Source organism: Nicotiana attenuata, chromosome 1 (assembly GCF_001879085.1).
Source record: "Nicotiana attenuata strain UT chromosome 1, NIATTr2, whole genome shotgun sequence".
Taxonomy (NCBI): domain Eukaryota; kingdom Viridiplantae; phylum Streptophyta; class Magnoliopsida; order Solanales; family Solanaceae; genus Nicotiana; species Nicotiana attenuata.
The window spans coordinates 100952628-100969210 of NC_031989.1; the positions used below are offsets into that span (position 1 = coordinate 100952628).

Here is a 16583-nt window from a genome sequence, read left to right on the forward strand (position 1 = left end):
AGAAGTTATGATCTATACCATGCTCATCACAAAATTCAGCAAACTTAGCATTTTCAAATTCAGTTCCATGATCAGACCTTATGGATGCAAGTTGATTACCTAATTGTTTCTGAGTTTTCCTAACAAAAGCAGTAAACATGTCAAATGCTTCATCTTTAGATATTAAGAATAGTACCCAGGTAAACCTAGAATAATCATCAACTAGCACCATCACATATTTTTCCACCTCTGCTCAAGGTTCTCATTGGACCACAGAGATCCATATGAACCAGTTCCAACGACTTGGTTGTGCTTACCATTTTCTTCGGAGGTAACTTCTCAATGAAAGCGGTGACTTGAAAGGCTTCATTTATGACCATACCTTCAATAATAAATTCATAATTAATAACAAGATAAATCTTATTAATATAATTATTGATTCGGGTCATACCTTCAGCAAGGAGGTCATGCACAATTACTTGTAATTCTTGGACTTGAGTTATGACCGACCTAGTGTCAACCATCTTGAAATCCAAAAATTTTGCAGCCACGAACTTCTTAAGTCCGGCATCCTCAGTCTTGTACTTCTTCTCAAGCGCATTCCATAACGTTTTTGAAGTTTCCATGACACTATAGACATTGTACAAGCTATCTTCCAAACAACTCAAAATGTACTTTTTGCACAAGAAATCAGAATGTTTCCATGCTTCAGTTACAACAAATCGTTCATCATCCGGAGTGCCTTCAGCCACGACCGGAGGATCCTCCTTGATGAATCGCTGCAAACCCAACGTAGTAAGATAGAAAAGCATCTTCATTTGCCAACGTTTGAAGTCAATACCGGAAAACTTTCTGGGTTTTTCTGCTGGTGCCATAGCATGAGCAGGAGTTGAACGACTCAACGAGGCAGCAACACTCGTAACAGTAGCACCCGTTCCATTAGCATTAGTTTGGTCCTCATTTGCCATTTTTCTGTAAAGTTGGCAACAAACAAAACTTTATAAAATCAGTGAAGGTTTTATATCTTCAAACTGAACACCAAACCAAACATTCAAAATATAAACGGTGAAGTTTATTATATTCTTCAAACCGTATTCAAATTTAATACCCCGGTAAAGTTTTTATGTTCTTTAAACCGGAGTAAAAAATATATCGGAGTAGAAAGCACCAATGCTTTAGTCTCCAAACCAGTATACAAAGTATAGATAACAGTTCAATATTTCAGCACAGAAACGTATATAAGATTCCTTAAGCTTGTTGTCGCTACTGTGTTAAAACAGATTTTAGAAAAACTGTTAGAAGAAATTAAAAACTGTAAATGATAAGAAGTATTCCGAGTCCACAATTTTCTTGTACGTCCTTAAGGAATTTTAACCCCCTCACAAGTTGCCAAGGTAATGGATTAAATCCTCCCAGGATGAAATGGAATAAACCTTCCTGCAACAGTGGCAATACAAACTGTAGGATACCAACGAACTCAAAGAACGGAGCAAAATCACACTTACGAATTTGAAAGAGAAACTACGAAGTAGAATGCAAGAGTTTCAGAAAGAAGGAAGTTCTGTATTTTTCAGTGTATGAAAAGGAAGCCATGCCTCGGAATTTATAGGCAATTGTCGGAAGAGGTGTGTCTGTTCATCATGTGAACAGATATTTGAAAGGAAGAGGTGTCTGTTCAAAAGGGAAAACCAACGTTCATAATTCCGTTAATGAACTGACTGGTACTTAGCGTTTTGGATTCCAGTTAATTCTGTTAATGAACTAAATAGCACTTAATTAATTCTTAAATAATTAATTAAATAAAATTTGTCAAAAAATTAATCTCATCAATCGATCATTTGACAAATCCAAATTCAAATCCGAATCCGAAGCCGAAGCCGAAGCCGAAGCCGAAGCCGAGCCGAGCGACGACGACGGCGCGAGGCTTCATTCTCTTCAACTCCTTTTAAGAGCTCTAAGAAGTGATCCTATATTTATACACACAAATGTAGTTGTCCCTCACCAATGAGGGACAAAGTTCATTTGACAAAGCTCACTTGATTCAAATTTTCCAAATTTTTATTTTCCTCTATTTTATTTCCCACCAATTCCCAATTCACACTTCTAGTCTTTAAAGCCCAATGGCTTAAAGTCCAACAGATAGTTAGTAGGATATTCCTCGAGAAGGGCAGCCCGATGCACGAAGTATCACGTATTCACATACATGGTCCGAGAAAGGGTTGCATCCCAAGGAGTAAGCGCATACAGCGTAATCGTGATTGTATGTGTTGATACAACCAAACCTAAGTTAGTTGTTTGTATCCCTCAATGTACAGACTATATATGTATTTTGATTTCACATATGGAATGTATTTCTCATTCATGTATATAGATGTATATTGTATTGACTGTAGTTTGCGCGAATGTATACATCAAAAATATATTCACTGATACAGCCATATGCGCTAACGAATACAGTTGATACAAGTTGCGCGATTGTATGCGTTGATACAGCGAAATTGATACATTAGCTACGAACGGTAATTGGGCAAACTATAATTACATACGATAATTAAGTTCTAAACTATAGTACTTTATGAAAATTCCTCTAACTCAAATAACGTGTATGGGCCAGTTATTGGGAAACTTACACAAATGTCTAAAATAAGTCTCAACTTACCAACCTCTAGCCATTAGTCATAGACTTACCAACACTATCCAAGCACATATAAAAATTGAAAAATCAAATAAATAAGGTTCTTTCTCTCAAAGAATCACATGAAAAAATCTCCTTCCATATTTTTAGGCGTGATTAGCAATATTAGATGCAAGACAGAAAGTAAATTTTATGGATGAGGTAGTAAATAAGGTGATGAAATACAAAAAAAAATACAATATTCCAAAAATCTAAACAAAAAGGGAACTTTTTCAATGGGTATAGTTGAAATTCATTGAAAACATATAAATAAGTCAATATACAAAATTTGAGGAAGATTGGAGGTAATTTGGACTGTTTTGTATCAAAATTCGTAATTAAATCGAGTTCAAAATATTCTTCTGCGACACATGTATCACGCATGTATCTCACACACAGGTATACAGGGATATACATATGATACACAATTGATACAAATATGATATATATGTGATTTTATGATACACAGTGTGATACACATATCATTTTTTTTCATGTTCAGTTTTTACTTCGAATTTTCAATTCAAACCACCTCAAAACTTCACCAAATCATCCAAAACTGAGATTCAAGCTCTTTAAGAAGTACCCAATCTATTCTAATAACACCCACTCAAAAGAAAACAAAATTTTGACCTTTTTTTGTTACAAAATAGCTAATTGGTTAATATTAGTAATTTTTTATTAATTGACCAATTTTTGTAATGAGCTACTTATAAATTGACATAGCTGGTAGTTTCTTCCAATTATTGGAAGAGAAACTTTCAGAAACCACTATGTTTTAGTGGTTACTAGCTAGTTGTAGCTACCATTTACTATATTACTTCCTATAGCTTTGTTTTCAGATTATTTAGAGTGTATTCGATGTATTTAATCTACTGTATTCATGAATACAGTAGCATTTCTAGGCGTGAAACAGGGGATTACAGCTAGACAGATTTTTTTATCCGAGTGTATTCGACTGTATTCATGGCGTGAAACATGGGATTACAGTTGGACAGATTATTGTATTCGAATGTATTCACGACGTGAAACAGGGGATTACACTGTTTTTAAACGGAAAGTGAATCAATTAACATAATAGACTCCTAATATAACTCAAGAAACTCAATTATAACATACACATTTTGTATTTCCAGTTATAAAAAAGATTCTCAACCGAAAAATACCCCAAAAATATAGCAATCTTCAGAGAAATTATATAATACATCTGAATACATAAATTATATTAATTAAAAAAATATATGAATACATTCATGGAATACAACGAGATAGTGAATACAATGAAATACATGGAATACAGCGAGATACATTGAAATACAATAAAAAAAAAAGACAATGAATACAATAAAATAGATGGAAATACAACGAGATACATTGAAATATATTAACAGAATATTCAAGTTGCTCAGCCCCAAACAATGTCGTCTTCGTTCCTCTTTTTTTGCAACTGTTGTTCGTTCCCTTTTCTTGGGGTGGTGACTGGAGGTTGTTAATGGAGTGGGCTGCTATCAGCTTTCTTTTTGGAATTCAAGGATGATGATCCTCTCTTAGGAAGGTGGGCGGATGATCAGGTTTGTGAGGGGTGGAGTGTTGGGCGTTCTTGGAGAAGGGGAATGGGAATGACGACTGCTGCTCTCTCAAGAAGGAGGAGATCTATCCTCCATTGAAGAGAATGAGAACGAGATGGGGCTGCTGGTGGGTGAGAGATTGGGGGTGGGCAGCTTTATTAGGGGTCCTCAGCTGAAGCTTTTGGTTAGGGATAGGAGAAATTTGAGTGGAGAGAGAAAAATAATACAAAGCTTATTTTATGGCGGTAGGAGGTAACCATATATAGATATTTGGCTATAAAAAATCAAAAGGTAGCTATGGAATATAATTTTTTAAAAGGATATTTATTTAAAATAAATAAGGTATCAACTTTTGCTGTAGGAGGTAACTAATCCTATTTGGAAAGAGGTTGTTGGGCTGGGGACTAAACTGCGAAGAGGCCCAAGAATTAGACAGCCCAACAAGAGAATTGTTTGGGGTCCGGGTTAAGGAAGCTCGTGACAAAGGAAATAAAAGGGTTATCATCTGTGGGTTTAGGATTAGGTAAATTACTTCTCATCTGTTTCTGTCTAAGCTTCTAAAAAATCTCCTTCTATCAGTGTATTTCTGTCTTCTCATCCATCTCTGCTATCTAATTTTAACCATTCTTTTACTGTTTCACTAAAATTTTCAGTTGTTTGTAATTTCATTCAGTGAATCAATATAGCCAAGTTAGTTTGGTACTTTGGGGGTGATTTGGTTTGTTTCATTTTCAGTCCTTCCAGGAATTCTGAAGAAATCAGCTAACCATGGAGATTTGCCATGGATGAGAAGCTGTAAATTTAGGTTAGAGAGAAGAAATGTAGTTCGATATTTCAGAGGAAGAAGAAGAAGAAGATGTATTGATTCAACTGTTCTCAGTATCTGTACATGCAAATATATAAAATTAACTCTAATCCTTAACTAGAGTTAAAACCAAAGCTAACTTGGGTTACACTAACTATGTTCTAAGGTAAGTTAGTTACAACTATCTAACTAACTAATGAAACTTAACCACCACAATCATTACTAATCTCAACACTCCCCCTCAAGCTGATGTGTATGAACAAATTTTCAACCCCCAGCTTGCTAAGCAAAGAATAGTGCTGGACCTTCCCTAGACCTTTAGTAAGTATATCTACTAATTGCAATTTGGTGTTAAGAGGCCCTGTTGCAGCTTTTCTCGCACAAAATGACAATCAATGTCAATGTGTTTTGTCCGCTCATGAAAAATGGGATTTGCAGCTATATGAATGGCTGTTTTACTGTCACAATGCAAGGGAATAGGCAATTGAATCTAGATTCCCAACTCTTTGAATAGTCCTACTAACCATGACACTTCTGCCATTGTGGAGGCCATACTTCTGAACTCTGCTTCTGCTGAACTTCTGGAGACTGTGTTTTGTTTCTTAGACTTCTGTGATATCAAGGAATTGCCAAATTTGATTAGATACCCTGTGCCTGATTTCCTGGACTAAGGACAAAAAGCCAGTTTGAGTCACAAAATGCAACCAAGCTTTCAGACTGCTGTGAAGGCATCAATAAGCCTAATCCTGGTGCATTTTTGACATACCTGATCACCCTCAATGCTACATCCATATGCGATCTCTTAGGTTTATGCATGAATTGACTGAGAGCCTGAACAACATAGGCTATATCAGGCCTTGTCATAGTTAAGTATAGCAACCTGCCCACTAACCTTTGATAAGGTTCAGGATCAGGTAACACATTGTCCTTCACTCCTGCACTTGTGGCATCCTCAGAACCCAAGACAACTTCATCAAATTTTGTTGTAGTCAACCTTTAATGGAGTGGATGCTGGCTTAGCTCCCCCTAGCCGAGAATCAGCTATCAAGTCAAGTGCATATTTCCTCTGGTTCATCAGAATGCCAGCCTTGCTGCGAGCAAATTCTATGCCCAAAAAGAATCTGAGCTCCCCCAAATCTTTCATTTAAACTTCTTCTGCAGATTTTCCCTAGCAGACTGAATTAGGTTAGGATCATTTCCTGTAAATAGGAGGTCATCTACATAGACTAGAATGACAACCAAAGCTGACCCTCTCTGTTACGTAAACAAAGAGTAGTCAAAATGACTTTGAACAAATCCCAAATCTCTAAGGGCTTCTGTCAACTTCAAGTTCCATTGTCTTGAAGCTTGCTTCAACCCATAGAGCGACTTCTTTAGCTTGCACACCTTGTTCTTGGACTCCCCCTTGATGTTGTACCCTTGTGGTAGATGCATGTACACTTCTTCAAATAAGTCACCTTGCAAGAATGCATTGTGCACATCCATTTGATAAATGTGCCAATGTTTAGAGGTTGCTACTGCTATGACTGATCTAACAGTGACCATCTTGGCCACTGGAAAAATGTTTCCTTGTAGTCTAGGCCTTCCTTTTGACTGAAACCTTTGGCTACAAGTCTAGCTTTGAGTCTCTCCACCTTACCGTCAGCTTGGTACTTCACTTTGTATATCCATTTGCATCCTATAGGAACTTTATGTGCAGGCAGATCAATAACATCCCATGTGTTGTTTTCTTTTAATAGTGTGACTTCTTGTTGTATAGCAGCTACCCATATTTCATCTTTTGAAGCTTCATGATAATGCTTGGGCTCAACTATAGAGGATTGAGCTGACAAACATCTAACATAAGAAGGAGATAACCTATCATTTAGTCTGACATAGGATATGCACAAGATGTGGACACAAAGTCCTGCAACCATTTTGGTGGTCCTGCAGTTCTGGGATGTTTTCTGACTGCAATTGGTAGTGCATCATCCACATCTTGCAAATGTAAAGACTCAGTTTGCAATTGTGGTACAACATCAGGAGCAACACCGTCAACAACTGGTACAGGAGGAGTACTAAGTGGAGTGTCTGGCTCTTCAGTGTCTGCTTCATTCCTTTGTTCAGCATCACTATCATGGTCTGCAGTATGATCATCTGCTAAATCTTCATACAATATTTCTGAAGTATTTGGTACATCAGCTGGCTCAAGTACTGGAAAGAATGGAACGGTGATAGCTTTATTTGTCTGAAAGGAAATATATGTTCCTTAAAGACAACATCCCTGCTAACAATAAACTGTTTAGATTGCAGATCATACAATTTGTAGCCCTTTTTAGTTGGAGAATACCCCATAAACACTATAGGTAAAGCTCTGGCCTCCGTATTCACAGCATAACATAAGCAGCCAGACACTCTCATATGGTCTAAAGAAGGTTTAGTATTAAACAGCTTTTCATATGGAGATTTACCCTTTAAAACTATAGAGGGTAACCTATTTATGATATGTACTGCTATAAGGACACACTCACCCCAAAATCTTAGAGGGATGGCAGCCTGGAACCTTAAGGCTCTTGCCACTTCTAGAATATATCTATGTCTCCTCTCCACAATACCATTCTGTTGTAGAGTGTACACACATGTTGTTTGATGAACAATTCCCTGTGACTCCAAGAAGTGTTTCACATCTGAATTAACAAATTCTGATCCATTGTCTGTTCTTATAGCTCTAACAGAACAATTAAACTGTGTGTGAATCATGGAAATCAGTCCTTTCATCAACTAATAGGTTTCATCTTTGGCATTCATCAGAAACAACCAAGTGGTTCTAGAGAAGTCATCAACAACTGTAAGAAAAAATCTTTTATTGTCATATGTAGGCACCCTGTAAGGCCCCCATACATCTGCATGTAAAAGATCAAATGGACTCTTTGCTCTACTAGTACTGACTGGAAATGACAACTTAGTTTGCCTGGCTAATGGACAAACAGAACAATCAAAACATACAACCTCTGAACTTTCTTTTCTGAAATGCTGTTTGAGCTTGCTAATTTTCTTAATAGCTTCCATAGGCAGATGTCCAAGTCTTTGATGCCAGACCTCCAGGTTTATTGAGCTCTACTTATTCTGTGTTGAAATCTTCATAGCTGTGGTATTTACAGTTGGTGTAGATGGTTGTTTCTCATGAAGAAAGCTCCTAAGAATGTATAGCCCATTAGCTTCACTACCAATCCCCAACATCTTGCCAGTGTAGAGGTCCTGAAACACACATAGATCAGGAAAGAATGCAACCAAGCATTGCAACTCCTTAGTAAGCTTTGAAACTAATAGTAGGTTATACCTAAAATGTGGAACATGAAGTACATCACAAATCTTGCAATCCTTGAAAATATTAGTTGATCCTCTGTGAGTGATTTTAGCTAGATTTCCATTTGGTAAGTGAACTGAGCTACTACTTTTTAATGGAACTGTATTATTCAATAAGTCAATCTTTGAGGTCATGTGATTGGAGGCTCCACTGTCTACAATCCAGTCTCCCTGGTTCAAAAAAGCCATTAGACTTGTGATATTACCTGACTCAAGATCTGCTGCATTAGCTGTGACCTCTGTAGGCTTGCTATTGAGAAGTTGCAAAATCTGCTGGTACTGTTCTGGAGTGAAAGTTTGTGCAGTAGGAGTCGGAATGCATCCTGCAGGTGCAGTCTATTCAACTGCTATGTTAGTTGCTGCTTGTGTGTTGTACTTCTTCCTGAACTTGTTATCATTTGGATACCCCACTATTTTGTAACAAACTTCCTTAGTACGGCCCTTCATCTTGCAAAAATCACAGAAGAGGTCGTAATTCTTCCTCATTTTCTGCTGATTTCCAGCCTTATTAGCCATCAATGCTGTCATTTCAGCATTATCCATGTTAGCAGAAACACTTGCCATAGTCCTTTGGCTTTCACGTTCCATTAGCATAGAATATGCCTTGTTCACTGATGGCACTGGTACCATCATCAAGAGTTGACTGCGAGCTTGTACATAAGACTCATTAAGTCCCATCAGGAATTGTAGAAGCTTTTGACGCTCCATAAACTGAACAAAGTCACGAGAATTTGCAGTATCATGACCAGGAATTGGTGCCAAACTGTCAAACTCTGCCCAAAGTACTCTCAATTTTGAGTAATAAGTGGAAATTGAGCTAGTGCCTTGCCTAGCTGTAGCAATTTCTCTATGGATCTGAAAAATCCTAGAACAATCAACTTTGTCAAAACGCTCCTTCAAATCATCCCAAACTTCTCTAGCATTTGAGGAATACACCAATCCACTCAACAACTCCGGTGAAACACAGTTCATCAACCAGGATAAAACAATCGCATTACATCGTTCCCAGAGATCAATGAGATTCGTACCGTTATTCTCCTTTTTGCATGTCCCGTCGATGAAACCCAGCTTGTTTCGACATAGAATTGCAATTCGCATTGCCCGACTCCACAAAGAGTAGTTTTTGGTCCTCTCAATTGTAATGAAATCAAAACAGCTCCTGAATTATCATTTGAATTCAGGAAGAGTGGATGATTATGACCTAACTTCTCTGGTTCAGTTTATCGAGATTCGCCATTGTTGATCCTTCAAATGAGCTTCGTGAAATCTGAATTGAGGATGAAACTAAGACCACACTAATGACTGTGTGGCTCTGATACCATGAAGAAATCAGCTAACCATGGAGATTTGCCATGGATGAGAAGCTGTAAATCTAGGTTAGAGAGAAGAAATGTAGTTCGATATTTCAGAGGAAGAAGAAGAAGAAGAAGATGTATTGATTCAACTGTTTTCAGTATCTGTACATGCAAATATATAAAATCAACTCTAATACTTAACTAGAGTTAAAATTAAAGCTAACTTGAGTTACACTAACTTTGTTCTAAGGTAAGTTAGTTACAACTAATCTAACACTAACTAATGAAACTTAACCACCACAATCATTACTAATCTCAACAAATTCTCTTTGCAATTTCTGACCATTGAAACTTGTTCCAATTTGCTTTTCTGCCTCCACTAACATCAACTCTTCCTTCACTCCATGTATCTTTTTGGGAAAGAAAAAAAAAGATAGATAAAAGACATCAAAATTAATTAATTAATTAAATGGAAAAAAAGATGATGTTCATGAACTACAAGAAATTTATCTAATTAATTTCTTTTCTCAATGAGATGGATTCCCTTTTATAGAGAATTTTGATGCTTTGTTGAAGAAAAGTTTAATCAGGTAAAAATTGAGGATAAAAATATATCGGTCAAGCAGCGTAATTAGAAGAATAAAATTAATTCAGAAAAACAGACCCTAAAATACTTTTTGAAGTACGTACGTACTTGACTATACTAAGAAAAGAAAACTTTAAGCTTTACAAGGGAAAATATATTAACAGAATAAAATAATAGGAAAGAAAACCTTGATATCAGGACTGGACGTGGATGATTAAGCCATATCTCTCGACAGTATTCCCTGCCGTTGATCTTTGAACCCATCCAAACGTACGGTTCATAAACGAGGTAACTGTTTTTTTTGTCATAAAGATAACATATATTAGCACTTAGTAACCGCGTACATATGGCTGGGGCCTAACTGGCACCCTATCACAAACCATTGTTGTATTACAAAGCCGTAAACTAATACGAGTATTTACAGTTGTCTGAATAATCATCATGACAACTAATTACACACGAGTGTCGATGATTCATATTGCCACTGTAATTTTGCCAAGCATTGTCTTGGCCTGATTGAGTTCCTTCCAAAGAAGCCTTGTCCTTTGCAAAAGTTGGTTCAACAAAAATAGGAACATTTTCAAAAACTGTTGGCAGATATTCATTTCCAAAATGGTGGCCCCCTTTTGCTAGTTGGTCTGCTACCATGTTCTGCTCTCTGTACGCATGTTTGACTACAGGATTATCTAGCTGGCCCAGATAGTACCTGCAATCAGCAATTATGTTCGAGAACACAATATTTTCAGAATGTAATAATAGTATAAGATCCTTTGCATCCACCTCCACCTCCAGAGGTGCGATGTTATTTTCATAAGCTAATTTCAAGCCCTGTGTTAAGGCATAGAGCTCCGCAAAAATGGATGAATCATGTGGTGCAGATCCAGAGAAACCTAAGATCCATTCAGCTTTGGAGTTCCTAATTAATCCTCCTATGCCTGTTGTATTAGCTGAAAAAGCTCCATCAGTATTGAGTTTATAAAAATGAGCAGTTGGAGGATTCCATTTGATATTCTTAGCTAGTTTTATTTTACGAATAGTCTTACATGTATAAGAAGCCAAGTAAGTAAATTCAGCTGCTTGTTGAGTAATTTGATTATGTAGAATATTAGCCCTAATCATATTAAACAAGTTGTTGTTCGGGTAAGCCAAATATTCCATAAACTAATTGGTAATTATATTTTAGGGTTGATGTGGAAAGGAAGGTTGGAGTCTTTATTAAAAATGAGCTCACGTACCCAAGTATGCGTGCATTGAAGGTTGGTAATATTACTAATAAGGTGCATGAAGCCCAAGTCTTGCCAATATTTCCTAGCATTTAAGCAATCAAGAAAAATGTGTTTACTAGATTCATCCTCCCTTTGACAGTAAAAACAAGTGCATCCCGGATAATATTAATGTTTTTCAAGTAAAGTCTGGTTGGTAGCCTATTATGGCAAAGAAGCCAAATAAAGCTTTTAATTTTTGGATGGATAGGGAGTTTCCAAATCCATGAAAAAGTATGAGAATGAGTCGTAGGTGATTGAGTGTCTACCTCAAGTTTGGTATACATTGAGTTAACTGAGAATTTGCTAGTTTGAGTTAGACCCCAGTAGATTAGATCTACATGATTGCGGAATTGGGATACATGAGTAGCATCAATCAAACGATTAATATTATGCCCTAGATCAAAAGGGATTATTTTCCTATTCCATCCCATGGGATTAAGTATTTGAGATATTGTTAGATTGCTTTGTTCCAAAGTTAAGGGGCCTTGGATCATAGATCACAGCGTTGTGCTTGGCCTTAACCAAGGGTCATCCCAAACTCTAATATGCTTGCCACCTCCTATTCTCCATTTAATACCCATTTGGCAGTGTTGCCAACCTCTTAGAATGTTATCCCAAGTTTTTGAATTATTTAACGAAGTACTTTTATGGATGTATTTGTTAATGAGAATCCTTGACCACATTGCTTGTGGGGATTGGAAAATTCTCCAAGCAAGGCCCGCTAGTAAAGCCTTATTTTTTTGCCCATTTTTGAATACCCAGGCCACCATTAACTTTTGGGGTTGTTACTACATTCCATTTGAGGAGGTGCAATTTCTTCTTTATTGAGGTAGTGCCCCAAAGAAAATTCCGCTGGTACTGCTCCATTTTATTAATAATATGCTTAGGAATTTGAATATACTGCATAATATGATTAGGAAGGTTGTTCAAAGTAGATTTAATAAGAGTAGTGCGACCTGTCATAGTTAAAAAGCTTATTTTCCATCCCGCTAATCTATTCTTGAAATTATCTAGAAGGAATTGAAAGTCTTCGTTTTTAGGTCGAGCATTGAACATAGGAAATCCTAAGTATTTACCAAACGAAGTCCCTTCCTTAATAGAAAAAGACTCTATAACATAAGTCCGATCAACTTGAGAGCTATTCTTGGAGAAATAAGCCTTAGATTTATCAAAATTAATTTTTTGACCGGAACAAGAGGTAAAGTGGTCTAGAACATCAATTATTGCATGACAACTCTTAGTAGTAATTTTAGAAAACAAAATAATGTCGTCTACAAAAAAAAGATGTGAAAGTTGTGGCCCATTTCTAGATAGGCTAATTGGTTGCCATTGTAGGTAGTCTACTGATAATGAAATGCTATGTGAGAGTATTTCCATACACATTATGAATAAGTAAGGCGACAAAGGATCACCCTGACGAATGCCTCTTGTCGGAGTAAAATATTGAGTCCTAGAACCATTAATTAAAATAGAAACTGAAGTCGTTGTAATACATGACATAATTAAAGTAATCAGTGAAGCAGGAATATTGAAATATATAAGTGTCCTCCGAATAAAAGACCATTCTAACCTATCAAACGCCTTTTTCAAATCTAATTTTAAAAGCATGTATAAAGTTTTACCTTTAGTATTCCTAAAATAGTTTAAAACTTCCTGTACTATAATAGCATTATCTGAAGCTCGCTTACCTTGTTGAAAGCTAGTTTGAGTAGGTCCTATTATTTTAGTAATGATAGGTTTTAGCCTATTGACAATTAGTTTAGTAACCAACTTATACAAAGTATTGCATAAGCTTATAGGAATATTGTTGAATAGACGCAGGGTTCTTTACCTTAGGAATAAGACATATAAAGGTTTGATTTAATTCGTGAGGCATGGACTTAGTATTGAAGATGTCTTGGCAAAATAGGGTGACCTTATTGCCTACATCTGTCCAAAATTTTTGGTAGAAAAAAGGATGAAGTCCGTCTGGACCAGGTGATTTATATTGGTTTAAAACTAAATAAAGCACTTTTAATCTCATGTTGTCCAAGAGGCTCCTCCAACTGCTGATTTTCATATATAGAAAGTCTATAATTATAAGAGTCATTGTATTTTTTATTAGAAGTTAATTGCCCAGTTGTGAATAGGATTTGATAAAACACTAGAATATGCTGTTTTAGCTCATCTTGATCGAAAATCCAATTGCCCACCAAATCACTTAATCCATAAATTCTATTTCGTCTACGTCTATGGATAGTAGTCATATGGAAGAATTTTGTGTTCGCGTCACCCTCATTTAACCAATTGATACGGGATTTTAATTTCCAAAATTCCTCCTCTAGACGTAATATATTACTGTATTGCATAGAAAGATCTATTTTCAAATTTTTTAGGAATATACTAGTAGGATAATGCACTGAAGCTTGAATTCCTGCCAGTCTAGCTAATAAAGTTCTCTTTTGTTGAAAAATATTTCCAAATTGTTGTTTGTTCCAAAGGGTAACAGCAGCCTGGAATAATTTTGTAGTCTGAGGCAAAGATTGATCCCCTGACCAAATGTTACGAACTAATGTTGGAAACTGTGTGTGAGATGCCCACATCGTTTCAAAGCGGAATATTTTTTGTGGTAACCTGGGAGTGGGTTCTAGTGTAATTAGGAGGGGGCAGTGATCCGAGTAAGTTCGTGGGAGATGCTTTACCACAGCTTCTGGATACAAATTTAGCCATTCATAGTTTGCTAGAAAATGATCAAGCCTCTATAGGATTGTATTACCAAATCTACGCTTATTAGTCCAAGTGAAACGGCTACCATGAAAGCCTAGGTCTAATAATTTACAGTAATTTAAGCAAGTAACAAACTTATCTACTCTACTATTTCTTATAGGAAGACCACCAAATTTCTCCCTAGAGTTCATAATTTCATTAAAATCACCGCCTAATAACCATGGCATATCAAGAGTATTTTGTAAATTAGTTAAACTGTCCCAAAGTAGATTTCTTAAATGAGAATGGGTACTAGCATAAATGGCAGATAACAACCAAGGGGGTTTATTAGAACATACCTGGACCATACAATGTATCTCTTGCTCAGAAATTCTCATCTCTGTCACCTTGATACCCTCCTCATTCCATAGTACCACTAGTCCCCCTATCAGCCCGTTAGCAGCAACTTGTGACATATTAGTAAAGTTAAAATCATCACGAAGCCTTGCGTGGTCATGCATATGCGTTTCAAGCAAGATTGCTAGTACAGGTCTGTGATTATCTAACAAAGACCTAAAATGACGCCTAAACTCAGGATTGTGCGATCCCCGGCAATTCCAAACTAAGAAATTCATATAGGAATTAGGATTTGAGAGATGCCCTATTGGAACTGGAGTCCTCAGAGTGACAAGAGATGTCATCTGCTCCAGACTCACTGCCTGAGAGGTCTGATGAAGTGTGGGTATGATGACCATGGCATATTTCCGTACTTCTGGAGTTATGGTTTGACGAAAGTTGAGGCTGCATGCTTCTAGATCGGGTGGACATTTCAGAACAAACTTTTTTTTCGTACTGTTCTTTTAGGTCGTAAAGTAGAATCCCCTTTATCCACCAGAACTCTGTTCTTGTTTCCCTCATCTCCGCTAGTATTTCTGACAACTCTTGCCTTGTTGGACTGTCTAGTACGTGTGATGAGGGTGGTGGTGTTTGTGGGGAACTCTCCTGTAAACTGAAGCTGTCCATTGGACTCAGAGGGCTTGCATATGAGGACAGTGGATTGAAAGAGTGGATTGACTGGAACCAAGGAGCAAACACCTGGCCCATATGGTGTGGAGGGTAGAAGGGCATCAGGTTGATTACTGGGTTCCCATGCAGGTTTGCTGGGTTCATGGGATAGGCCTAGTGTTGAGTCGAAGAGGAGGCTTGATTCTCTAATACTAGTGGTGTTTGAGTGGTGAACCATTGGTTCTGAGTATAGGCTTCCATCCCTAAACGCATTCCCTCCGTTACAATCTCTGCTAGGTGAGAAGGATTTTGTATTAGGAGGACAACCTCCTGTCCGTTCATCTCCAAAGTGAATGTCAGAGCATAGCCCTGTAAACCCATCTCCAACCAAGACTGAAGTGGCTGGTTCATGGATATGTTTTGAGAAGTGTAAATATCGGGGTTGAGATGTGTGGCATTTGTGGCCCCTGCATGATCAGTCTGGGTAGATGAAAGAGCTGATTGTTGGTTTGAATGTTCTCCTGCATGGACATGTAGTGACTGGTGTTTGGGAAGGATGGTCGCTGCATCTTTAGAGGTAGCAGAAGTATTATGAGGGTTATCATGTATATGAGCAGGAGTATGATATTGATTTACTAAAGATTAAGTAGAAGCAGATGGTGAGGAAGATGTGGGCGTGTGAATTAAGAGAGTGGAGTCATGGTGGTCCTCACATGGTGTGTAATGATTATATTTGTATGGATGTTGAGTGTGATTTGGTCTACATTATCTAAGGGAACTGTAGCATGCAGGAGTGTTTGGGTTTGGCTTGCTACTGGTAGGGACGTGTCAAGTAGGGGCGAAGGCAAAGAGGATTTGTCGAATAAGGACTGATCATGTGAGGTGGCTGGAATACTACGTGGAAGAAGCTGCTGATGTGGCTGTGTTTGGTTAAGTAACGTAGTAGAATTTTCTAGACATGGTAGAGATTGAAATGGTAACTTTAGGTCAGTAATTATTTGAGAAGCAACTCGCTGGTTTGTAGTAGAAGGTGGTGACCCTATGGTTTGTATGGATTGGCCAGTAGGGTGGAGCTGTATAGTCGGTGGTGTTATTTGTGGGCTACTGTCCAATTTGTGACCCTCGTTTGTTGGGCTTGCATTAAAGTTAGTTGTCCCTTCGCTATTTGGGTCCAAGTTAGTTAGACAAGCAAAACTATTGAGGCCATCCTTATTGGGCTTAGTGGTAAGAATTTATCTGTAGTCATCCAGCCCAAATGTGGCCTGGTAGGGTTAGGGTACGTACCTGGACCAAGTTGCTGTCTTGGTGGTGCTGCTACTGCAACCGCCTTGTCCATGGAGATTTTGGAGTTCCTGGTAGCGTAGTTGGTTCTTCTT

General features: G+C 37.5%; 1 protein-coding gene across 1 annotated transcript; it reads right to left on the reverse strand.

The window, feature by feature from the left end:
• LOC109239042 (uncharacterized mitochondrial protein AtMg00810-like) lies at positions 5361 to 6170 on the reverse strand. The gene is made up of 4 exons (XM_019405548.1): positions 6021 to 6170; positions 5793 to 5977; positions 5551 to 5688; positions 5361 to 5484 (listed from the first exon to the last, which is right to left on the reverse strand). Exons 1-4 carry the CDS (start codon positions 6168 to 6170, stop codon positions 5361 to 5363), a joined length of 597 nt encoding a protein of 198 aa, XP_019261093.1.